We start from the raw sequence: 26561 nt of genomic DNA, 5'->3' as shown, positions 1-26561 counted from the left end.
TAAACTTTAATAAGTAGTTAAAAAGTTTTCACTAAGTAATTTGGAAGATTGAACAAATTTTATATTTCATAAGTTTATTAAAAAATAATATTGAGCATCCCTAAAATAGATTTTAGGTAAAATTAATCATCGTAGTAATTAGTCCATTCTTTCACGGTTTTTGCTCTAAATTTTAAAGAACCGCTTGGATTGACATGAAATTTGGCATACGTGTAGCTTACATGTCAAAGAAAAAAAGTGATATTGTGCCGATGTGTGCTTTTGCCCTGGGGGTGACTTTCCCCCTCTTGGGGGTGAAAAAATATATGTCCAAAATAAGTCCGGAAATGGGTAAACTGACTAATTTTAAGTAACTTTTGTTCTATAGAGCTTTTTCGCCAAGTCAACACTTTTCGAGTTATTTGCGAGTGAATATGTTCATTTTTCAACACAATAACCACATTTTTAGACGGTTTTTCGCAAATAACTCAAAAAGTAAGTATTTTGTCGAAAAAAATGTTCTTAGCAAAAATATAGCCTATAAAAAATTAAAATGGTGTACGCGTTAGGTCTCTGTATCTCGTAGAACCAGAGTTATAGCCAATGAAATATATATTCATATTCACCAAATTTCAAATAGAATATTTCGACGTGAAATATCCAAAAAATTAAGCACTGTTTGGGAAAAAGCCATTATAACTTTTTTAAAGTGTTTAAAAAAGATTTATTTCTGTTTTTACAAAAAGTTTCTAGCTTTAAATTTAAGCAAGTTACGCTCAAAATAAAGTTGGTCCCTTTTGTTTTTGCAAAAAAAAAATCGGGAAGACCACCCCTTAATTAGCAACTTAAATGAAATTAATCGTTACCCCTCCACAAATTATTTTACTTATGTTGTGTTTATATGATCTGTAAGTTTCATCGATTTAAAGTGCTTATTTTTGAAAAAATTTGGTTTCAAATTAAAATTTTAAAAATTTTAATTTTGAAAAATATGCTTTTTTTCAAAATAACTTAAAAACTCTTAGAGATACCAAAAATCTCGAAAAACAAAAAAAGTCTGATTTGCTTTTCTGAATATCATGTATGTTTTGTTTTTCTGTTAGATAAAAATTGATTGAGATTTGGTGTTTCTAAATTTGCATACATTCGTGATCAGTGACTCGTTCAACCCCTTTTAACTACAGCCCTTTCAATAATAAGGACTTTGAACCGATGAAACTTACAGATCATATAAACAATATATACACGAGTCAAGAAACTTGTGAAGTCGTAACGATTAAGTTCATTTAAGATACTAATTAGGGGTGATTTTCTCGATGTTTTTACCAAAACCCAAAAGGGACTAACTTTATTTTGAGCGTAACTTGTTTAATTTTTATGCTAGAATTTTTTTTATAAAACAAAAATGAAGCTTTTTTTAAACACTTTAAATAAGTTGTAATGAGTTTTCCCTGAAATGTGCTTCATTTTTGGTTATTTCACGTTAAAGTATTCCATTTGGAATTTGACGAATATGAACCTATTTTTCATTAGCTATAACTCTGCTTCTACTTGGTGTAGAGACGTGAAATATACACCATTTTTTTTTTAAATTTTTTACAGGCTATATTGTTGCTAAGAATGCTTTTTCGACAAAATACTTACTATTTGAGTTATTTGCGAAAAACCGTCTAAAAGCGTGGTTATTTTGTTGAAAAAATGAACATATTCACTGCCAAATAACTCGAAAAGTATCGACTTAGTGAAAAAACTCTATACAACAAAAGTTACTTAAAATTAGCCAGTTTATCGATTTAGCCAGGGCAAAAGCACATATCGGCACAATATCACTTTTTTTCTTTGACTTGTTAGCTATGTGTATGCCAAATTTCATGTCAATCCAAGCGGTTCTTTAAAATTTAGAAGTTTTGCTATATTTTACCGTTAAAGAACGGACTAAATATATATTTTATTATTTTAGGTACCTAATAGTAATAGTTGTTAAGCGACTGACAATGTATTGTCATAGGCGTAAACAGAGGGTGGTTTTAGGGGTTATAACCCCCCTTTGGATGTACTTTGAGCTCTATACGCTTAACACCATTATTATTACATACGCCAAAGAGACCTTCAAGTAGATGTAACCCCCCCCTAGGATCATGCTGGTTACACCTCTATGTATCTAACTGTGGAAGCAGGTTGGATAGAGATAAAGTACCTTTCTTTGCTGTTTCCAAACCACTGAATTTTAAACATGCTGCCCACTTATTATCTGCTAAACACAGACAATAATGGATGAGAGCATTACCTCCCAAAATAAAAATATGAAAAAGTGTGTGAAAAAGTCAACATTTTATTCAAGATAAAATTATAAATAATCAATAATTATTTTCTATAAAGAAATAATATCAATCTTAATATAACTCAACAAAATATTGTATTTGAAATATTAAATATTGTATCTTAAATATTAAATTTTGATTTTAAATAAAATATCCAATAAAAATCGATTGTGTTGTCTGCCATACGTCCATTAAAAATGTCAAAAAAATCACGTGGTTTGGATTGCCTAATTGTGGCCTAAGTGTTGTGGGACTTGACTCGCCCTCCCTACTTTACAGATACAGATACAGAGAGATACATTAACACCTCCAGATAATTCAGATAATTACACATGAGGACACAGGGTATACAACCAAAGTTTATAGAAAACCAAACACAAAAAAGTAATTACCAAATAATTGTATGATGGAGTTTGAAAAACCTGCTCTAATGGAAATACATTATAGATGACATTTCTTCTTCTTCTTCTTTTACTTTTTGGAGATCTTTCGATCTGTTTAATTCTGAAGCTGCCTCTGGTGTATTTCCTGGCAGGTAGATTGTCAACTATCCCTCCACCTTTTAGGTGGGCTTCCGTGGGGCCTTGAACCGGAAGGGTTGTTTTCTAGGAGTCTATTCTCATCCAGACTCTCAACCAGACTCATGAGCTGAAGAGAAGAATCGGTCTTGGGTGGGAAACATATATGGAAAACTGAGAGAAACTTTTAAAAGTAAGTTGTCCACATGCCTAAACAGAAAGATATTTGATCAGTGCGTCCTTCCAGTCTTGACGTACGGATCAGAAACACTTACCTTAACTAAAGCCTCGGCTACCAAACTAAGAGTCACGCAGATAAGAATGGAGAGGTCAATGTTAGGAATAACTCTGCGAAACAAAATCAAAAACGAAGAAATCAAGAGAAGAACAAAGGTGACTGACGTCATCGAAAGGATAGTCAGGTTGAAGTGAAGATTGGCAGGACACATAGCTAGAATGACAGATAGGCGATGGACAAAGAGATTATTGGACAAGAGAAGACAAGGGAAGCGTCGGTCGACCGCCTACAAGATGGAATGACGACTTGAGAAAGCTAAATAAAAACTGGATGAGAGCAGCGCAGGGTAGACGTGATTGGAAAAAAGAGGAGGAGGCCTATGTTCAGCAGTGGACTTTTGAGGCTGGATGATGATTCTCATCTATTCGTCTTATATGGTTTTACCACATCCTATTTTGCTGCCTTCCCCATCTTACAATATCTTGAATTTTACATTGCTCTCTAATGTTTGTATTTTTCACTCTGTCTCTTCTTGTTTTCCCCGCTACTGTTCTTAGGGGTTTAATTTCGGTAACCTTTAGCATCTGTTTCGTTTTGTTGGTGTCTTCGCGCACTTCTGTACCATATGTCATGATCGGTCGTATGCAAGTCTTGTAGATTCTAATTTTACTATCTTTGCACATATACCAATTTGACCAAACTATCTCTCACAGACAAACTGGCAATGCAGATGCTTTGTTGATCTGACTCCTTGGGTCCTTTGTAGTATGGGTTTTTTACCCCAGGTAGGTCGCTAACCTCACCATAGGAACCCTCATCCTTTGTCCGGGCTTGGGACCGGCAGTGTCATCCGATGAATTAATCGATACTCATCAGACAACCCAGGCGGAGTTGATGACATGTCGATCTCAATAATTTTGTGAGGTAAAAATATAAATGTTAAGTATAACGTAGGTATCTATATTCAATAAAATTGTGGTCTATTCCAAATAAAAATAGTAGGTGATAAAGAAATCTAAATCTAAACAAGAAAGTAGTTTAAGAAGGATATTCCTAAATATTATTAGGCTCATGCTGGTAATATTTGTTTCCTAAGATTATTATCATTTAACCTTTTTTTAAATTATTAATTGAATTAATTACCTAAACAATATCGGGGACCCTCTCCAAATGTCAAGAAAGCTGCTGGGTTCCTGTTGGCTTTATTTTCATCTGTAAACCGATCTGGATCAAATTTTTCCGGATCTGGATAAATCTCTGGATCATTCTGGATAGCCAATATTGGAATAATGACTTGGACTCCCTTTTTAATCGTTACATTAGTTCCAGGAACGGGATAATCTTTGGTACATTTTCTGGGAAGATTTGGAGTAGGTGGATGTTTTCGAAGAGTTTCTAAAATATATAAATAGAATAAGTAAGTATAAAAGTTTAACGTCAAATTTTAATATAACTTATTGATAAAATCGCATACGATTAAAGGAAATAACAGTCAGTATAGCGATCCAATTGTATAGCCACAGTATATTCCAGAACCTCTTTATACTGTGGTATAGCTAACAACTCATAGGTCATAGGTTATTTGGTTATAATAAGATATGAAGTGAGAAGAAATTTGATAAAAAACGTATAAAAATCAAACGAAAAAGCTGTACTGCCTTTAGGGCAGTCAATGAGGGTATGTGGCTCCGCATTCTATCCTACCATATCGATTTACGTGATATTTTCACAGTAAGTAGGGAATAGCCCAAGAAACAAAGTCTACCATATGCCGATGTGTGCTTTTGTCTTGGGGGCGGTTCCCACCCCTTCTCGGGGGTGGAAAACTTTTTGCTTAAATAACTACGGAAGTTGCTAGAGGACCTAATACTAAGCAAAAACTGTTCTATAATTTTTTTTCGAAAACTCAATACTTTTTGAGTTATTCCTGGTTGAAAATTGGCCATTTTCATTGAAACATAACACCTTTTCAAACGGTTTTTTGCGAATACCTTAAAAACTATGCATCTAACTAAAAAAACTATATAAAACATTTTTGTAGCTTATAAAATAACAAAGAGATTCTTTCCTTTATGAATCTTCTAGTTATAACAGAAAAAGAGATATGGTAAGTGAAAAAAACTTGCTTTCTTGGAGCATGCTCAAATCAGTGTCCTTAACTTGAAATAACAGAGAAACGGTCGATTTTAGGTGTATAATGCTACCAATAACTTCTGTTGTGCTTGAAAAGGCCTTTAAAATAAGCAATATTAAATGTCGATTACATTCAAACTATGCGAGATAAACTGTAAAATATTTGATGACTAACATATTTTAAGAAAAAAATGAGAAGTATATTTAACCCCTCATCCACAAAAATTTAAATGCATCGTTTTCCTTCTATAATACATTTTACTATAGTGTTCTTTTTATGTTCAAAAAGTTGGGCGGGTTTAAAATTAATGGTTTTTGAAAAAAAAAAATAAGATCAAAGTATTAAGCGCATTTTTAAATTTTCTTAAAAATCTTCCTTTTTCTCCATGTAACTAGAAAATGATAAGAGATGCCAAAAAAAAGATGCCATACAAAAATGAAGGTTTCTTTTAGATAAACATTTTGATTTTATTTTTTATAACAGTATGTCTTATCATTTTCAAGTTACATGTAGAAAAATAAGATTTTTAAGAAAATTTAAATATGCGCTCTATAATTTGATCTTATTTTTTTCAAAAACCATTCATTTTAAACCCGCTCAACTTTTTGAACATAAAAATAACACTGTAGTGAAATGTGTTGTAGAAGAAAAACGATGCATTTAAATTTTTGTGGGTGAGGGGTTAAATATTATACTTCTCAATTTTTTTCTTAAAATTAGATAGTCATCAATTTTTTGCAGCATATCTCGCTTAGTTTAATTTGTCTCGACATTTAATATTGCTTATTTGAAAGGACTTTTCAAGCACAATATAAGGTATTGTTAGCATTATATACATAAAATCGACAGTTTCTCTGTGATTTCAAGTTGAATACACTGCTTTGAGCATGCACCAAAAAAACGAACTCTTTTTACCTACCATATCTCCTTTTGTGTTATAAGTAGAAGATTGAAGAAGGAACAAATCTCTTTGTCTTTTATGAGCTACAAAAATGTTTTATATAATTTTTTTAGTTAGATGCATTGTTTTTAAGGTGTTCGCAAAAAACCGTTTGAAACGGTGTTATATTTCAATGAAAATGGCCAATTTTCAACCACGAATAACTCAAAAAGTATTGAGTTTTCGAAAAAAAAAATTATAGAACAGTTTTTGCTTAGAATTGGGTTCTCTAGCAACTTCCGTAGTTGTTTAACCAAAAAATTTTCCACCCCCGAGAAGGGGTGGGAACCGCCCCCAAGACAAAAGCACACATCGGCATAGGGTAGACTTTGAATAAGAAGATATTTTCAGGCTATTCTCAAAATTTCATTAAAATCCATGCAGTATAGAATAGGATAGAATTCGGAGCTAATATTATGATAAATCGAAATATCACAAACGACTTAAATGGAAGTGAAATCGAAAGTGTTGAAATGTATATATAGCTAGATCACACAATCAAACTAGGCAAACAGAATCAAACGGCAGAGATAACTAGAAGAATCCGAATGACTTGACAGCAGTAGAAAGACTCAGTAATGTATTGAAAAACAAAAATATACCAATAAATCTAAAGAAAAGGGTACTCAACAGTTGTATTCTACCAGTTTTGACTTATGAAAGGGATATCGTACAGAGTTGTCAGCCAATAGATTAAGAACAACACAGAGGGCCATCGAACGAGCAATGTTGGGAGTATCTCTGAGAGAACATATACGAAACGAGGACGTGCGAAACAGGACGAAGGTGGAAGAAGTAATTGGAAGAATAGCGCAAATGAAATGGAACTGGGCAGGGCAGGTGACACGGCAAAACAGCGACAGGTGGACGAGAAACATTGTACATTGGAGACCACGCGAACATAGTTGTAGTAGAGGAAGACCACAAAAACGATGGCTAGATGACATCAAAACCAAAGTGGGGAGAAACTGGCACCAAATAGCACAAAACAGAAGAGTGGAGAGCTCATGGGGAGGCCCTTGTCCAGGAGTGGATGCAAATAAGCTGAGAAGAAGAAGATCTGTATTGCATAATTATTAAAAAATAGAGACACTTACCATAAACCACTTGTTCCAAATATTTCATTTCCTGTATGGCCTCGTAAGTCAATTCATTATTGTGCTTATCCAACACCCTTTTAATTTCATCCCTAAGTTTATTCTGAATATCTTTGTTTCTGCCTAACTCCAATAATGCAAAGCTCGTTGCAGTTGACGAAGTTTCATAACCAGCAATCCAAAATATTAAACACTGGGCTGCCAGTTCATTGAAAGTTATGAAATTCTCTCCTTCTTTTTCTCCCTCTTGTTTAAATATGAACTGGTCATCGGCAACTTTTCCGCGGTTTTTCAATTGTAGCAGCAAATGCATGAAATCCTTTCTGCTGATCTTATTTGTTTCTCTATAATTGACAGTTTTTTCAATGACGTCCAGGAAAAAATTGGTAACGTCGTTTGGAAATGTCTTCAAGTTAAAAAAGTTTACAACTTTTATCGGTAATATAAACAAAAGTGTTTCCTTAAAACGTTCAATGGCACTTAAATCAAATATTTTGCGGCCTTTATGTCTAAATTCTTCGTTTGGATTTTTTAGGGAATTGCATTCCAATCCAAATCCAACTGTTGCAATGACGTCAGTCGTAAATCTGGCAACTACGTCTCTTATATTTAATACTTCGTTGAATTTAGCATGCTCTTCTAGAACCTCAGTTAATCCCTTAGATGTAGAGCAAAGTGTTTGAAACATCATTTTAATTTTTCCTAAAAATAAAAAAAATATATATAAGCCATACTTTTTGTGCATCTTAACGTTATGTCTAAACAGCTTTTAATAATTTTCTTTATCGCCAACCGTCACTAAAGTCATTCATTATTATACTCATTTGCTCTCATTTGCGGCAGTAAAGTAACACTTTATTGTATTGAAAGAAGGATTTTACTTTACCTGCCGCGATTAATCAAATTAACCGAGATTGAATGTAAGTGGTCGATGGCAGTAATCGATTATTTATTTGAGTGACCTTAAAATTTATTTACTTTAATTATTAAAAATATTGTATGTACAAAATTTACGTTATGATTAATTAAATGTATGTCAGAAAATGAAATTCTGTAGTATTTTGCAATTATATTTATAAATACCCCAGGCTGTGGGTGAAAAAACGTGATATAATTCAGGAATTTTTGAAACCTCTCAGGTGTTGTAAAGGACGATGCCAGGAAAAACTTATACTAAAATGTAACTAAAAATTTTGTGCGGTTTTTTATTTATGACGATTTTCATTTGTTAAATTTACAATTTTGAAAGATTTTTAATTTTGCAGCTTAGGATATTCATTTTAGAGAAAAACTTTTACATAGAAAATTGTAGTAAATTAAAAAACCTACAATTTAAGCTATAGCAAGTTTAATCTTGTTAATATGTTATTGCAAAACAACCTGCGAAATGTCCAAAATGGCCATTTTTTGCAATTGCCTTATTTATTGTAAAAATAACTTTTATGTATTCTTTAAGACTTTAAAATGAAGACCTTTCAACACTAAACCAAAAAAAAAATTATAGTGCCCGATTGGTGAACTTGTTGTTTAGATATTATAATTTGTTTATCCCAAGAGCAGTGGCGGCTCATCAGAGGAGGCAAGGGAGGCTCAGCCTCCCCATAAATTTTTTACACACTCTATACTGTTTTGTTTATCATGAATCGCGAAAACAACAATTACTCTCACTATTATACAACGTGTAAATTCCATATTATCACTAATTATCCATACGTACGGAGCATTAGCATTAGAATGCATGATCGCGTCTCAGTTTTATTACATATTATTGTAGGCAGGACCCTGGGTTATCCCGAGATGCACGAACGGAGCCGAGAAGCCCAGCTTTCTCCGTTGCTAATGCTCCGTGCAGCGCAGCAGGCGTTTAAGGAGACCCGGTCTCCTAACAGTGGCATCTACGGCGCCATCACACGTTGCCCGGAGATATACCAAGGGAGGCAGTGTAGCTTCTCAGCTCCGTTGGGTGGTTGGGTGTGTCTCAGGACAACGAATTTTAGGGTCCTGACTAAATATAATGAAAAATCTAAAAGTGCGAATTTTGTTATGAAATTTGGTATGTGGGGTTATAATAATATTTGGAACAACTTGCTCAAATAACTTTTTCCGATATCTCTAACTCAAAGCAAAATATCGGTAATTTATCGTGTTTTTGAATTCGCAGTAGGCCGCGTTTAGAATTAAAAAAATTCAGTTGAGTATCTTAAAAATTTGAAGCTTCATTATGTATGGACTGCAAGACTTCAAATCTGTATTTATTTTGATATGCATAGGTATCTATTTACAAATAGATGGAATTGTTAACAAATAAACGACACAAACTTTGGTATTAAACTTTTACTATTAGACTAACTATTTTTAAAATGATGATATCATGAAATTATGAATTAGGATGATATTATGAAATGTAAATAAAAAATGGTCAAAAGATGGGGCCTTAAATTACATTTTTTGGCGCATTTTTTTGCTAGTGCAAATTTGTCTAGATATTTTACAGTTAGGTATAGCCTCCCCTATTGTAAAAATCACGAGCCGCCACTGCCCAAGAGGTCAAATGTCCAAGGCTATAACTTAAAAAAAAATCGTACAGAGTTAATCCAATATCCACTCTCCTTCTAAAGACTTATATTTTCATATTTTGATGTAAATAAATGCGTATAACATTTTTCAACCTATTATTTCGGGTTTGAAAATAAGGGGGCAAATTTCGTTATAAACATTTAGAACTGAAGCCGCCCCTGTACATCCTATGAGTTTTTAACTTGCAGGTTATTGTTGCTGAAGATAAAATAAAGATTAAAAACTAAATAAAAATTCTGTACGATCAACTGTAGCCGAGATAATTGTTTTTGTTTTCTTAAATAGTAGTGACTTTATTTATAACAATTAAGAAATTATTTCACAGTCATTGACTAAAGAAAGACTGATATTATCTTAAAATAAAAATTATTTTAACCGAAAATTACATTTAATTATTAAAAATGATTTTTCAAATGTAATGGGGATTTATTTTTCGTTACGACTATGATTTATTGTCGGTTGCATTTAGCAACGGCTAGCAACTTATAATACATTGTATCACGGTTTTTACTTTAAATTTTAAAGCACCGCTTTTATTGACATGAAATTTGGCAAACACATAGATAACATGTTAAAGAATAAAAATGATATTGGGCCTCTGTGTGCTTTTGTCCTGGGGTTGAGTTTCACCCTTTATGAGGGGTGAAAAAATATATGTTCAAAACAAGTTTGGAAATGGATAAAACGTCTAATTCTAAGCACTTTTCGTTCTATAGCATTTTTTCACAAAGTTAATACCTTTCGAGTTATTTTCGAGTAAATACCTTAATTTTTCAACAACAAAAAAAAACACGTTTTTAGGCGGTTTTTGTCAAATAACTCAAAAAATAAGTGTTTTATTGAAAAAACGGGTTTTAACAAAAATATAGCAAATTAAAAATTGAAAAAATTATGTATGCATGAAATCTCTAGACCCAGTATAAACAAAGTTCTAGCTAATGAAAAATAGGTTCATACACGTCAAATTTCAAAGTGAATTATTTCAACGTGAAATAATCAAAAATCATGCACTTTTAGGAGAAAAATCATTTTTTTAAGTAAGCAAGTTACTGAAAATAAAGTTGATCTCTTTTTTTTGGTCAAAAAACTCGAAAGTCAACCCCCAATTAGCATCTTAAATCAAATTAATCATTACCGCTTCACAAGGTACTTTGCTCATGTATTATTTATATGATCTGTAAGTATCATCGGTTCAAAGGGCTTATTAAAAAAAATTGGTTTTTAAGTAAATCTGTTTTAATTTTTAGTTTAAAAAAATGTTTTTTTCTAAATAACTTAAAATTTATTAATGTTACCAAAAATCACAAAGAGTAAAAAATTTAGTTTTTGCTGTTATGAATATTTTGGATTTTTTGATTTTATTGGAAGGCAAAAATTTGTTAAGATATGGCTGTTCTAAATTTGCATACACTCGTGATTATTGACTAGTTCAAGTCCTTTTAACTACTGTCCCTTCTAAAATAAGCACTTTGAACCGATGAAACTTACAAACATAAACGACACATACACGATTAAAACAACGTTGAAGTAAAATTGATTAATTTCATTTTTGACGCTAATTAGGGGGTGACTTTCCCGAGTTTTTTTACCAAAAAAAAAAGAGATCAACATGTGCATAATTTTTCGATTATTTCACGTTGAAATAATTCACTTTGAAATTTGACGCATATGAACCTCTTTTTCATTAGCTAGAACTTTGTTTCTACTAGGTCTAGAGATTTCACGCGTACACCATTTTTTTTCAATTTTTAATTTGCTATATTTTTGTTAAAACTCTTTTTTTCAATAAAATACTTAGTTTTTGAGTTATTTGTAAAATTCCGCCTAGAAACGTGTTTTTTTTGTTTTTGAAAAATGAAGGTATTTACTCGAAAATAACTCGAATGGTATTAACTTGGTGAAAAAATGCTATAGAATAAAAGGTGCTTAGAATTAGACGTTTTATCCATTTCCGAACTTATTTTGAACATATATGTTTTCACCCTTTATAAGGGGTGAAACTCACCCCTAGGACAAAAGCACACAGAGGCCCAATATCATTTTTATTCTTTAACATATTATCTATGTGTTTGCCAAATTTCATGTCAATCCAAGCGGTGCTTTAAAATTTAAAGCGAAAACCGTGATTCAATGTATTATAAGTTGCTAGTCGTTGCTAAGGGCAACCGACACAATAAATCACAGTCGAAACGAAAAATAAATCTCCACTACATTTTAAAAATCATTTCTAATAATTAAATGTAACTTTCGGTCAAAATAATTTTTATTTTAAGATAATATCAGTCTTTCTTTAGTCAATGACTGTGAAATAATTTCTCAATTGTTATAAATAAAGTCACTACGATTTAAGAAATCAAAAACAATTATCTCGGCTTCAGTTGGTCGTAGAATATTTTTATTTGGTTTTGAATCTTTATTTTGGCTTCAGCAACAATAATCTGCAAGTTAGAAACTCATAGGATATACAGGGGCGGCTTCAGTTCTAAATGTTTATAACGAAATTTGCCCCCTTATTTTCAAACCCGAAACAAGAGGTTGAAAAATGTTATACGCATTTATTTACATCAGAATATGAAAACATAAGTCTTTAGAAGGAGAGTGGATCTTGGATTAACTCTGTACGATTTTTTTTCAAAAAGTTATAGCCTTGGACATTTGACCTCTTGGGATAAACAAATTATAATATCTAAGCAACAAGTTCACAAATCGGGCACTACAAATTTTTTTGTTTAATATTGAAAGATCTTAATTTTAAAGCCATAAAAATACATAAAAGTTATTTTTACAATAAAAAACGCAATTGCAATAAACGGCCATTTTTGAACCTTTCGCAGGCTGTTTTGCAATAACGTATTAATAAAATTAAACTTGAAATAGCTCAAATTGTAGGTTTTTTAATTTAATACAATTTTATATTTAAAAGTTTTTCTCTAAAATGAATATCCTAAGCTGCAAAATTAAAAATCTTTAAAAATTGTAAATTTAACAAATGAAAATCGTCATAACTAAAAAGCCGCACAAAATTTTTGGTTACATTTTAGTATAAGTTATTCCTGGCATCGTACTTTACAACACCTGATAGGTTTCAAAAATTCCTGAATTATATCCTGAAATCGACCTATTTTTCACCCACAGCTTGGACTAAAACATAAATCAAGATTTTACAGATTTAGTAATTAGGTATTCAATATTGATACCTAACAACTATCGATTAAACATCGAAATCAGCCATCATTCAAGAGCCTTCTGTCATTACTGTCACTGTCATACGAAATGTTTATTTCGTGTAAAAGTAAAAGAATTCCTAAATCTTTTAAGTTTCGTATTAATGTAAATATATAAATTATAGTATGAAATGGTGTTTTTGTTAATTCGATTGTATATAGGACGGTGATAAATATGTAGGTACTGATAATTCGTTAGCAAATATATTTACTTAGATTTTCTACTATTCATCACGGGAAAATCAACTTCGCTGCGGGAAGATACATTTCATAAACAATGACGTAACTATTACGGTATTTTTAATTTTTGGTATTTTACTTTAAGTATTAACATTAGTATATTATTTAAATATAAATACGATAAAACTGTTTAAAATATATTTATTTCGTTGAAACCATGATAATAGAAATATAACTTCTTTAGTGCGTACAAAGTACACACACTCTTTTTTCATTAAAAGGATGTAATTAAGTAACTGTTAAGTAAGTGTTAATGTTTTTTATGATTGGCGATAAAATTTTGTATGCACCACGTCAGTAAAGACTCTTTATCGAACTCGTCTGTTATTCGCCTTGCTCGCTACGCTCGCTCGGCTCATAATATCAGACTCGTTCGATAAAGAGTCACTTTACTGATTTGGTACATAAATAACTATTATAAGTTTTAAACTACACTTTACCAAATACGTAGGTATTACAGCACTGGATATTTCTGAGCATTACCCCCAGGAAACAAAGCATTTAATAATCCACCCCCTTCCCCACCTCCACCAAGAACGTCATTTTTTCGTTTTTATTATTGTTTAGGTAGGATTCAATTAATTTAAAAATTTCAAAATTTCACAGGCATAGTTGAGGCTATTATGGTAGGGGAGCACAAGCAGGGATTTTTGCAGTTACTCGAGCGCGTCGGATTATTATATGGGGAGAAACCTTGTACCCTGAAAATGTACCTCTGCCATATATTGGCTCTTAATGCAGGGGAGTTCGTTAAGGGGGACCGAAAAAAAACTATCCTTAGAACAACTCGAAAAACTGAAACACTTATTCAATATTTTTGAAAAATCTATCGAATGGCACCTAACACGACCCCCACGGAGGTGGGGTGGGGGGTTACTTTAAAATCTTAAATGGGAGCCCCCATTTTTACTTTATCGTACTACATACGCAGTATGAGTATAATAGATAAAGTTATAGGATCGTGCAAAAAAAATTTTTTTCAGATTTCACTTTTTTTCGACGTTTTGAGTCCCCCTGAGTCTAAAAAGCAAATAAAAAAAAACATGTCGGAAGTATGTACGTATGTACGTACGTATGTCGCCACCGCCCAGCAAAAACTACTGGACCGATTTCGATGAAATTCGGTATGAGTAAGTTTAAGAGAATTTTGTCGAGAAACTAAGCTTTTGAAAAAACCTCTCAAAGGGGGGCCGAAATAGGGGGGTTATTTGGGGTCCATTTTTGCAAATTTTGATAGAAACGAATGAAATTTAACTTAAAGTTAGCTCATCGATAGGTAAATAGAAATACGGAATTTGACATTTCCAAATCCAAAATGGCGGCCAGCATGGCCGACCGCCCACCCGATACATTTCCCTACCAATCTAAAAACTTGTTTAAGATAAATTTAATTTGAAAAAACATTTATATAGCCTAAAGATGGGGCTATAACAAGAATATTATTGTTTTTCAGAAAAAGTTATGGGTTGCCTATATTTAAGGGGTCAAAATTTGACATAAATTTGAACTAAATTTTCTCAAAAATGACTCCAAGGAATTTGTTTATTTTTTAATATATTTTTGATATCCTATCGGTAAATTGAATAACATTAGTCAGATTTCTTAGCTCCTCATAGGAGGGGAGTTATGAATTTTTTATAAAAAAATATTCGAGTGCCCGTAACTACCTCTGTAATAGAAACTAAAATTTAAAATTTGGCAGACTTATATAGTACTTTGTTATCTATTAGCACAGTAAATTTTACCTCAATATGGCTTCCGTTTTAACCGGAAATCAAAAAAAAATCTTAATTTTTTACATACGCCCTATATATTTTTACATATTTTGAAAGAATGTAAAATTATCTTTCAAATGACATAAAACTCGTTGCTGTAACTCAAAAACTCGAAAAGTTACAGAAAATTGAATCTTTGCTAGAATCTTGTGTGTGTCCCCTCTCACGCGATCATAGCAGAGCATTATTATAGGGCAGTCAATGAGGGTATTTGGCTCCGAATTCCATCCTACTACATCGATGTACTTGATATTTTCACAGTAAGTAGGGAATAGCTCAAGAAACAAAATCTACCCTATATACTATGGCGCTTTTATCTTGGGGCAATTCCCATCCATTCAAGGGGGTGGATAATTTATTGGTCAAAATAAGCCTGGAAGTGGCTAGAGAACCTATTTTTAAGCAAAAACTGATCTATACTTTTTTTTGAGAACTCAATACTTTTTGAGTTATGCGTAGTTGAAAATTGGCCATTTTCATTTAAAAATGACACGTTTTCGGACGGTTTTTTGTGAATACCTTAAAAACTATGCACCAAACTAAAAACACTATATAAATTTTTTTTTAATTATAAATAACAAAGAGATTCGTTCCTTCGTAAATTTTCTATTTATAATACAAAAAGAGATATGGTAGGTAAAAAGAGTTTGTTTTTTGGTGCATGCTCAAAGTGCTCATGCTTTTGTAGTGTTTGAAAAGGCCTTTAAAACGAGCACCGTTAAATGTCGGTTACATTCAAACTAAGCGAGATATGGTGCAAAAAAATATATGACTAATATACTTAAAGTAAAAATGAGAAGTACATACATTTAACCCCTCATTCACCAGAATTTAAATGCATTGTTTTTCTGTTGCAATAGCTCTTAATATAGTGTTATTTCTGCTTTCAAAAAGTTGGACGGGTGAAAAAAATAAGATCAAATTATATTCTTCCTTTTGCTCCATGCAATTCGAAAATAAAAATGTTCTATCCCCGAGAAGTGGTGAGAACCGCCCCCATGATAAAAGCGCCATAGTATATAGGATAGACTTTGAATTAGGAGATTGGGCTTTGGACTACTCCCAAAATTTCATTACAATCCATGCAGTAAAATGCAGATATTGTAAACTATTAATTTCTCAAAAAAATGGACTACTTTGAAATGAAAGTATGACTAATATTCTATTGATTTATGCAATAATCTATAGTGTGTCCCCGAACATTTTCTCAAATGCGGGAATTAATGATGCGTAGAACCATAAAATATTTTCAAGTATACAAGGTGTTTCTAAAATATCAAAATAACCAGTAACTTTGTTATCTTTATAGAATGCCAGTATCTAGTACGATAACGATAATAGATCGGTACGATAAAGTTCTGGGGCGGCCCTTCTGTCCAGCGTTTTTATTGCAGATTTTGATTCCTTACGTAAAAATAAGTACCTTTTATTTGAGACTTTCTTTCTAATTATGGGTAGATGGCGCTATATTTTAAAAAAACGATTGTTGGAAATAGAAAATTAAATTAAAAATGGAAAGTCCCCACTAAAATGGAAAACTTTACTTAACTTTTTTTGGTTTTAGGACCTACTCTTCACAACCCAATAGGTCCCCATAACGCTGGAGTGACTGCACATTTAGCATACTTTGCTCCCCTACCATTACAAAACATGTCTATTTTGTATAGACCCGTAAGTTGAGTGGACATGACCTCAAAATGCATTTTTAGTTTTTTTTTGAAAAATGCTTACCTACCTATAACTTTTTTTGGAGACGGCTGAGGGTCTAATTTTTTGCATTTTTATGTATTTTATCAATAACTATATTCTTAATTTTTTAAAAATTTTTCCGTAAGATGAGCCATTTTGAAAAATCTAAAAAACTGGTTTGAACGTTCAAACTACTCAAGACGTTCAAACCCCCCAATAAAGACCTCCCACCTTTCTTGGAGGTTTAAACCTTTTTCTCCCATTTTTGAATGTTCTGAAGGACTGAGTTACTTTAAATTATATATTTTATAACCTATAAAAAATTCTTGATTTGGTCTATTTTGAAATTCTATAAAATGGGAAAAATTCCCAAAAAACCCCTAAAAAACAAGTTTTTTGAATTTTCAAGATCACACACTTTATGGAAAAATCTGAAAATTTTTAATAAAGTACACAAAACACAAAAATTGACCTCAAGCCATCTCAAAAAAAAATTATACGAATTTCTCAAATAAAATAAAATAAAAATGCATTTTGAGGATATGTAGGCCTACACCATGGCTGTGAATTTTTTGAAATTGTAAATTAATTGTAAACATAAAAAAAATAAAAACGAAAAAATGACGATTTTGTTGGGAGGAGCCGAAGAGGGAAGGGGTGGAGTTTCAATCCAGCCAAACCTAATATTTAATCACATAGAACGTAAAAAAGAATGTGTGTGTACTTTGTACGCACGTAAGAAGATATTCTTCTATTATATAGGTAATTTAAACGAAGTAAATATACTTAACAGGTTATTTGTATTTTATTTAAAAATTAAACTAACTTTCTTATCTACCACTTTCAAAAAATTTTTATTAAAATAACGAAAAATAAAAAAAGTATGAATCGTCCAGGATTAGAACCCGCGACCTTCCGTGTGCTTCCGTTCTCTGTCCCACCGCTCTGCCAACTACGCCATCGAGCCACTTGAATTGACACGTAAGTTTCGGATATAATTACACAACACGGCGACAAACTGTAAAAATGTTATGCCTACATATTTTATTATTTTACTACAGGGAAACACAAATCCAAAAACACAAGAATTATAATAAATAATACATTTCCTAAAACCACTAATATATTCTTTTAATGTCTTATTTGCACGGTTACAGATACATACATACCTATCTTGAAAGATTAGCAATGAACTACATACTGTCAGAACTACATACTGTCAGTGTGCGCAGGCGCGTGGTTCATGTACAATTTTACCCTCAATCGATTCGCCGCTAAAGAAGAATATCTTCAAAAATGAAAAAAATTGAATAGTGGGAATGGGCGCATTTTGCCTATCTTGACGGGGAGAGGGGACTACCCTTTCGACTGTTTGTCAATAAAGTTTTAGGTTTTTATCTAAAATTAAATTAGGTTTAATATATGCATAATTAAACATAAACCAAAAGAAAATCGCCGAGGTGACATGGCGTTCATGCGCGTTGAGCGCGTTTGAAAAACTGAAAAACTGCAATACGGTTTTACAAAATGTAGGGCCTAATTTATTTTATTTGAGGTATAATAATAATATCGTATGGCATTTTTGCCGGGGAGATCCTTTCGGTCAGTTCCGGTCAGTTGAAAATGGTTTGTCTTTGGCAGGGCTCGAACCCACGTGCACTGGCGTATGAGGCTAGCGATTATGCCGTTACTCCACGGCCGCTAACTTTATTTGGGGTAGCTCGTCTAAATAATAAGTTCTAATATTAGTATGGTATAACTAGACTCAAACCCAGACATCCAAAGTGAAAGTTATTCTCCAACACCAAATTGTTCTATATGGTCCACATAATGTTCAGAAAAAAGTCACACCATTTTGAGCGTCGGGTTTGTGAGGGAGACGAGGAAGAAATCGGTAAATTCGTAGTTTTTTACGGTTTTCGTCAATATTTCTAAAACTATGCGGTTTAGCATGAACAACCTTCTATACAAAAATGTCTACATTAAATTTGAAATAAAAAAGGCCATATGCATAATCATTCTAAAATGAACGGTTTTAAAGTTACGGAGGTAGTATAGTATAATTGGTACAAAAAAGGCCTAACCCTGACAACCAAAGTAAAAGTTTTCCTCTAACACCAAATTGTTCTATATGGTCCACATATTGTTCAGTAAAAAGTTACACCATTTTGAGCGTCCGGTTTGGGGGGTAGATGGGGGAGAAATCGGTAAATTAGAGTTTTTTTACGTTTTTCGTCAATATTGCTAAAACTATGCTTTAGCGTAAACAATGTTCTATACAAAATTATTTTACATAAAATTTAAAACAAAAAAGGTCCTATACATAATTGTTATAAAATCAACGGTTCCAGAGTTACGCAGGGTGAAATGTGGAGGTTTTTGATACTTTTTATATTTTTTGGGCAATTTATATCTAATATTATTACTGATAAAAGAAATTTTTCAGGATTGTGTTTTGTAAATAAAATTTGCTATTTCAGTGGCCGATGGTATGTTAGTGATAAGCCCTTGAAAAACGTCAGCCTAACCACCCAAAATCATCATCATTTGCTTAAAAAATATAAAAAGTGTCGAAAACCTCCACTTTTCATCCTCCGTAACTCTGGAACCGTTGATTTTATAACAATTATGTATAGGACCTTTCTGTTTTAAATTTTATGTAGAACATTGTTTACGCTAAAGCATAGTTTTAGAAATATTGACGAAAAACGTAAAAAACTATTAATTTACCGACTTCTCCCTCATCTCCTCCCCCCCCCCAAACCGGACGTTCAAAATGGTGTAACTTTTTACTGAACAATATGTGGACCATATAGAACAATTTGGTGTTGGAGGAAAATTTTTACTTTGAATGTCTGGGTTATGCCTTTTTTTGGACCAATTACACTATACTACCTCCGTAACTTTGGAACCGTTCATTTTAGAAGGATTATGCGTAAGGCCTTTTTACTTTTAATGCCTTTTTAAAATTTAATGTAGAACATTTTTGTATATAAGGTTGTTCATGCTAAACCGCATAGTTTTAGAAATATTGACGAAAAACCAAAAAAACTACGAATTTACCGATTTCTCCCCCCTCTCCCCCCCCCAAACCCGGGGGGGAGTTTTTCTGAACAGTATGTGGACCGGGCACACTGCAATTGCGCGCAGCGGTCAGAAAGGAGGAAGACCTAACCCTTCGGTCCAAACCTAACTTACGGGTAATAGAGTGAGAGAACCGCAGGAGGTATTTGACCGCTGCGCGCAATCACAACCCACCCTGTGGACCATATAAAACAATTTGGTGTTGGAGGATAACTTTCACTTTGGATGTCTGGGTTATGCCATCTTTTGGATCAGTTGTATCATATACTGTATATTTCACTTCTAGAAAACCTCTACCAACCCGTAAAAATTTAGCGTTTTTCCATATTTTATTTTTGTTTGTATTTTTTGATTTGTTATTTTTATTAATATTTTTATTAATTACTCAATTTTCTTTATATTTTTTGAAAGAATACAATGTTTGAAACTCCTTTAAATACCAATTTTGTTTATGACAAAGCATATTATTATGTCTTTATAAAATGTTTTTGCCTAATTTTTTTTTCTTACATATACTTGCTTTTTTAAAAACAGAAATAATCAGTTTAAATTAATAAAATAGATTTTGATCACTTTTAAAAAAATAATAGACAATAAGTATTGATAATTATTTTTGTTAACTTTGTAATCATTTCAATGATTGTAGTCATATTATCGATTCATCTAATACATCACAAACCACTTCAAGTTATAAAAATATTATATAGGGAAGTGCATATAGATTTTCACTTCGGAAAAAATCAAACAAGACAGAACTTTTTGTAATTTCATTAAGAAATGTTTAATAAACAACATATCAAAAAGTTCTACTCGAGAAGTGGGTGCTTAATTTTTTATTAAACAAATTGGATGTTTTTTTTTAAATTTCCGAAAATATAAATTTTAGAAAAAAACTGACTTGACCATTAAAAATTCAGAAAATTTTACAAAAAAACCCTGATATAAATAATTTACTAAAATAAAATCTGTATCTTCTATAATTTTTTATTTATAACGCTAAAGTCACCCTTCTCACAAACATTGGCGCACTGTAAACTAGCGTACGGCGAAGTGCACGGTTGAGTTATTTTAATGTAATTCTTCAACTAATAGATCAAATTAAATTTTACAAATTGAACGTGAAAGAAGAGTAATTAAGCTATCTTATGGTTATAATAAAAAGAAATAAAATGTATGGGCATAAATACGGTGTGGACGGAAAATGAGCCTTACATGAATTTTGTTTAAAAATGATTTAAAAATGTGTAACTAATACAATTTTTCTTATAAAACTCTCATTTTTGCATAACTTACATTTCAAGCAAATTACCAAATGATGTTTCATTCAAAAAAAAGCTCAAAAATTTAATTCAAATGATATGACGTCTAAAAAAATGTAATTTTTGAAATCTTCGTAGTTTTATAGAATTACCACCACTTTAAGGCGGTATTACTCAAGTTTGAACAGATCTGTTACAGTTTTATAAGTGCATGTAATCTTTAAAATGCACTAAATTATTTTACTTTAGAAATGAAATACACTATTGCTTTTTGAGAAAATTAAGAAAGATATCAAGAATGTAATACAAAAACCAAAAATTACCAGCTAAAAAAATGTTTATACAAAATGATCAAAACTTTTTTCTGTAAAAGTTACCTAAAATACATTTAATATTAAGCTTCAACAATAATAAATGTTCAGTAAAAAAATTTTTTTAGCTTTTATACAGTATGTCTGCGTAACTTTGAACCTATTGACAACTTTTTTATTATCAGTTTTACGAAAAAAAGTTATTCTTTATAAAATACTCTGCATCACATATAATCTAAGATGAAGTCATCAAATATCAAATTTAATTAATTTTATACGAGATATGTCAAAAAATATTAATTTCACTCAAGAGTAAAGTACATTTATATTTCACAATATCGAAAATTGTTATTAAGAAAAGTTGTTTGGAATTAAAAATTTTGTTAAAGTGTTGAATTACATTCTTCTAATTAAAATATTGTGAATAATAAAGGCACTTATCTCTTAAGAAAAATTCATATTTTTTACATATCTCGTATAAAATTAAAAAATTTTGATATCTGATAGTTGTATCTTAGATTTTAGACCAGAGAGAGCATTTTATGAAGAATAACTTTTCTTCGTAAAAGTGATAATAATATAGTTCTCATAATTGTAATAAAATGATGATGAGTAAAGCTCGGATTATAGGCAAAATGCCTTTTTTTGCCTATTTCGCCTATTATAATTGTTTTTTGCACTTTTTGCCTTTTTTCGTAAATTCCGCTTATTTGTGCCTTTTTTTAAATTTCATGGTACTACCCATGATATTATTTTAAGTATTACCACAGATTAACCTAACATTAGGGTTAACCCAAGGTTAATCTGTGATATTACTAAACCATTCTATAATAAAATTTTGGGTCAATAATAAAATATCAATGGTTTGTTTATATAACAGATTTCTAGGAAAATGTACCTGATCGAGACTTGAGGGTTAACTATTTGGAAATCCCTAAGCTTTATTAGTTTATTATCAGTTGTACAGTCGGTTACTGTATCAGAGTTTAGTCACAAATTGCTATATCCTAGTTTAGTTTTGTTGCGTATACCGAAAAGCAAAGAACACGTTTTAAAACGTTTTAGACATTTGTGTGAAAAGATGACATCTAAATTAAGGCTATGGATCGCACCTTCGGAACTTTCTCTAGAAGGAGATGGAGCGTTTTGTAAACCATGCGGCAAATCAGTAAGTTTTATTTTTTCTCTTTTTTTCTCGTCCCACAACATAACTAAATTCTAAAGCGGTTTTAGAATTCTAATTATTTTTTTTTAAATTCTCAGATTTCAAGTAGAAAAAAGTACTTTATTGACCAGCATTGTGGAACCCCAGTTCATAAACGTAATTTGGAAAAATTAAATTCCTCTAAGTTAGCCCAAATATCTCTGCGGGATAGTTTAAGCAGTTAAAAAAAAAAGGAGGAAGACGCATTTAAATTTGATTTATGCCAGATGATGATTGCATCCAACATTCCTCTATATAAAGTTAATAACCCTAGTTTTAAATGCTTTTTCGAAAAATATCTTAATAAATCCTTACCGGACGAGAGTACATTGAGAAAACATATTGTGGAAAATGTTATGTGGAATGTATTTCAAAAATTAAGCGGGAGTTAGAGGGCAATTTTTTGTATATTATCGTGGATGAAACGACAGATGTATGCGGCAGGTATATAGCTAATTTAATGATTGGAGTTTTGAACGAAAACTTTGTGAGAAAACCTTATTTAGTTGCCGTTAAAGAATTGGAAAAAACAAACAATTTAACAATAAGTCGATTTATACAAAATAGTTTAACAAACCTCTTTTTACCCAACCCTATACCAGTGAATAAAATAGTTTTAATGCTTTCAGATGCTGCGGCATATATGTTAAAAGCTGCTGTTAATTTAAAGATTTTTTATCCTAATTTAATTCATTGCAGTTGTGTAGCCCACGGGGTAAATAGAATTGCTGAAGAAATAAGAAATCTGTTTCCGTTGGTAAGTAATTTTACAAATTTTATGAAAAAAGTTTTTGTAAAGGCTCCGTTGAGGGTGCAAATATATAAAGAAAGACTTCCCGGTGTCCCTTTGCCACCTAAACCAGTAATTACAAGGTGGGGAACCTGGCTCGAAGCAGTTTTTTTTACTTTGAACACTGCAATGAAATAGAATTAGTTATGTCAGAATTTAATGATGATATTTCCGAAGCCATTCGAGAAGCAAAAAAAATATTAAAAAATCACAAATTGAACCAGGAACTCGCTTATATCAATGACAATTATAAATTAATAGTTACCGCAATTACCTTATTAAAAAAACAAGAGATAAATTTATGTGAGTCAGTAAAATTGATAGATAATTTAAAGACGAAAATTAAATCGGCACCTGGAAGTAATGATCAATTAATTAAAAAAAAATGAAATATGTTTTCGACAAGAATGAAGTTTTTTCGTTTTTATCTAATGTTGCTAAAGTTTTGAATGGGACATTTTCCGAGGAATTACAAATTATGCCAGATTTATTATCCGCTCTGAAATATGCTCCAATTGCATCTGTCGATGTCGAACGTTCGTTTTCAATGTACAAATTACTTTTAAGTGATCGAAGACATAGTTTTAAGACCGAAAATATTGAAAAACATTTAGTTGTTTCTATTAATGATAAAATTTTAAGTGGTTATAAATAATAAGTTATATTCCTTTATTGCCTATATTTTGCCTAAATGTTAATATTCCTGCCTTTTTTAATAAAAATCTTTGCCTATATAGGCGCCTTTTTCTTCAGTTTTTGTTGCCTATAAATCCAAGCTTTAATGATGAGTATCCGTAATTTGAGAAAAAATTGAAATAATTGTTTTCGATTAGAATGATGTAATTTTATATTTAAACATAGTTTTTAATTTCAAACAACTTTTCATATCATTTTTTGATTTTCTGGAATATAAAGGTACTTTACTCTTTAACAAAATTCATATTTTTGACATAACTCGTATAAAATTGATAAAATTTGATATCTGATGCTTGAGTTTTAGATTTTTGACTATCCAGAGCATTTTATGAACAATAACTTTTTTCGTACAATTGATAATAAAAAAGTTTTCCATGCGGTTCCTAGCTACGCTGATATACTGTCTAAAAGCTTCTGCATAAGAATTTTCAAATTGCAATGCCATATTCGGATTCGGCATAATCAAAAACAAAATAGAAATATATTTGATCAAAGTTAAATGATGAATTTAACGATATTTTTAAAATTATATATACAAAACAATTGTTATTGTTTAAACAATTAATAAACAATTAGCGGCCAAATCTGCGAGTAGAACATTTTACTTTAACAAGTATATAAACTAACAAAAAAGTTTAAGAAAAATATAAGCTTGTTTGAATTTTTCCGAAACAATGCATGTTTTCGTTCTAATTGCACTCCCCTAATATACAAATTAGAAAGTTACTAAAAAGCGAATTAAAAAAATTATAAAAAACTACTTCAAATTATAAAAACATTATGTACCTAACTAGAACTTTCAAAAATGGAGCAAGCGCAAAGAGTTTGCATTTGACAACAGCGGCAAATATCTGTTGAACGTTTTCATTTAAAATGCGTAGTTTTTCATAATATTGAAATAATGAATGTCGCCTTTATGCGGAAATTTTAATAAAAAACCCTAACTCTGTAAAAATTTCAATACCCTCGAGATATATTCCAGATAAAAAATATAGCCTAGTAATTTTTACATTTTTTAAGTTATTTTTCCTGAGGTAAAAATAAATATTTTACAAAATAAAACCTAGAAAATTATAATTAGTCGAGGAAATGAAACTGAAAAAATGGCAAAACCTCGCAATTTTTTCGTCCAGCGTCGATTTGTACAAACATTTGGGATTAGGCTCATTGCACCCTCTAGTTCTTTTTCTATATTGAGCCGTTTTACGCTTTTGGTTTTTTAAGGGTGAAAACTACCCTTAATTGTAAAAAATTATAAAATAACAATTTAAACTTTAATATTGTCAAAATTTGGTTCTTATTAGTTACATAATGATTGTTTTATGCTTTAAGATATATGTACTATCATAAATATTTCAACCCTTAAAACCACCCTTGTTGGAGCTATATATAAAAAATTTACTTATCCTAAAAGAATAATTTCAGCTTGCAATGATTTACATAAAAATTTGGGATTAGGATCATCTCACCCTGTACTTCATAATCTATATCATGCTCAAGGGCGTTGATTATTTTTAGGGGTGTAAACTACTCCTTATTGTCAAAAATTATACAGGGTGTTTCATTAATAATTGTCCATATATGAGCTGAAGAAACCTTAGCACAAATTATGAAAATTTAACCTAAAACACTTAAATAAAATATGGTTCCTTACTGAGTTACAGATTGTTTTATTTAAAAATTTAAAAATTATTTTTGCTCAGCATTTTAAAACTATTCGATGTATCCTTTTCATACTTGGCAAAAAGTGCGACTACTAGACACCCTACTAGATCATGATAAACAAACGTTTCTAGCTGCTACCAGAGGGGTACGACAGGGGATGGTGAATGGTTGACCCTTCTCAAATTCTATGCCACTGGGGAAATTACTATTTTAGTGCCATTTTTAGAATCTCCAATACTTTATATGTAAATAATATACTCTTCATTGGTAACGATAAAGTCATTAGTTTTCGAGATATTTGAAGTTAAATATGAAACGGTACAGTTATTTTGATTAATTATGATATGATTCATATGATTAAAATTTAAAAATTATGTGTACCCAGTACTTTAAAACTATTTGGCATATCCTTATTATACTTGGCAGAAAGTGTAGGTACTGTACACTCTACTAAATTAAGATAAATAAATGTTTCTAGCTACTACCAGAGGCGTACGACAGGGGATAGTGGCTGGTTGCCCCTTCCCAAATTCTACGCCACTGACGAATTTGCTATTTTAGTGTAATTTTTTGATTTTGCAATACTTTTATGTAAATAATATACTCTTCAGTCGTAACGATAAAATAATTAGTTTTCGAAATATTTGGAATTAAAAAGGAAGCGACACAATACATTAATCAAAATAACCGTGTCGTTTCATTTTTAACTTCAAAGATCCCGAAAAGTAATGACTTTATTGTTACGAATGAAGAGTATATTATCTTCGTAGAAAGTATTGGAATCCAAAAATTGAACTAAAATAGCAATTTCGCCAGTGGC

At 31.3% G+C, this 26561-nt stretch overlaps 1 protein-coding gene across 1 annotated transcript in view; it reads right to left on the bottom strand.

The window, feature by feature from the left end:
• Window positions 1-26561, bottom strand: part of LOC126889289 (probable cytochrome P450 6a14) — a 28499-nt gene that overhangs the window by 807 nt on the left and 1131 nt on the right. Inside the window, exons 2-3 of the mRNA XM_050657415.1 lie at window positions 7228-7929; window positions 4200-4451 (exon numbers count right to left, since the gene is read on the bottom strand). Of these exons, the coding sequence (XP_050513372.1) occupies window positions 4200-4451; window positions 7228-7929 (954 nt within the window). The remainder of the gene's footprint in view (window positions 1-4199; window positions 4452-7227; window positions 7930-26561) is intronic.

The sequence above is a fragment of the Diabrotica virgifera genome, chromosome 8 (genome assembly GCF_917563875.1).
Source record: "Diabrotica virgifera virgifera chromosome 8, PGI_DIABVI_V3a".
Classification (NCBI taxonomy): Eukaryota; Metazoa; Arthropoda; class Insecta; order Coleoptera; family Chrysomelidae; genus Diabrotica; species Diabrotica virgifera.
Note: the sequence above shows the minus strand (reverse complement) of the source record. Positions and strands in the feature narration are given on the sequence as shown.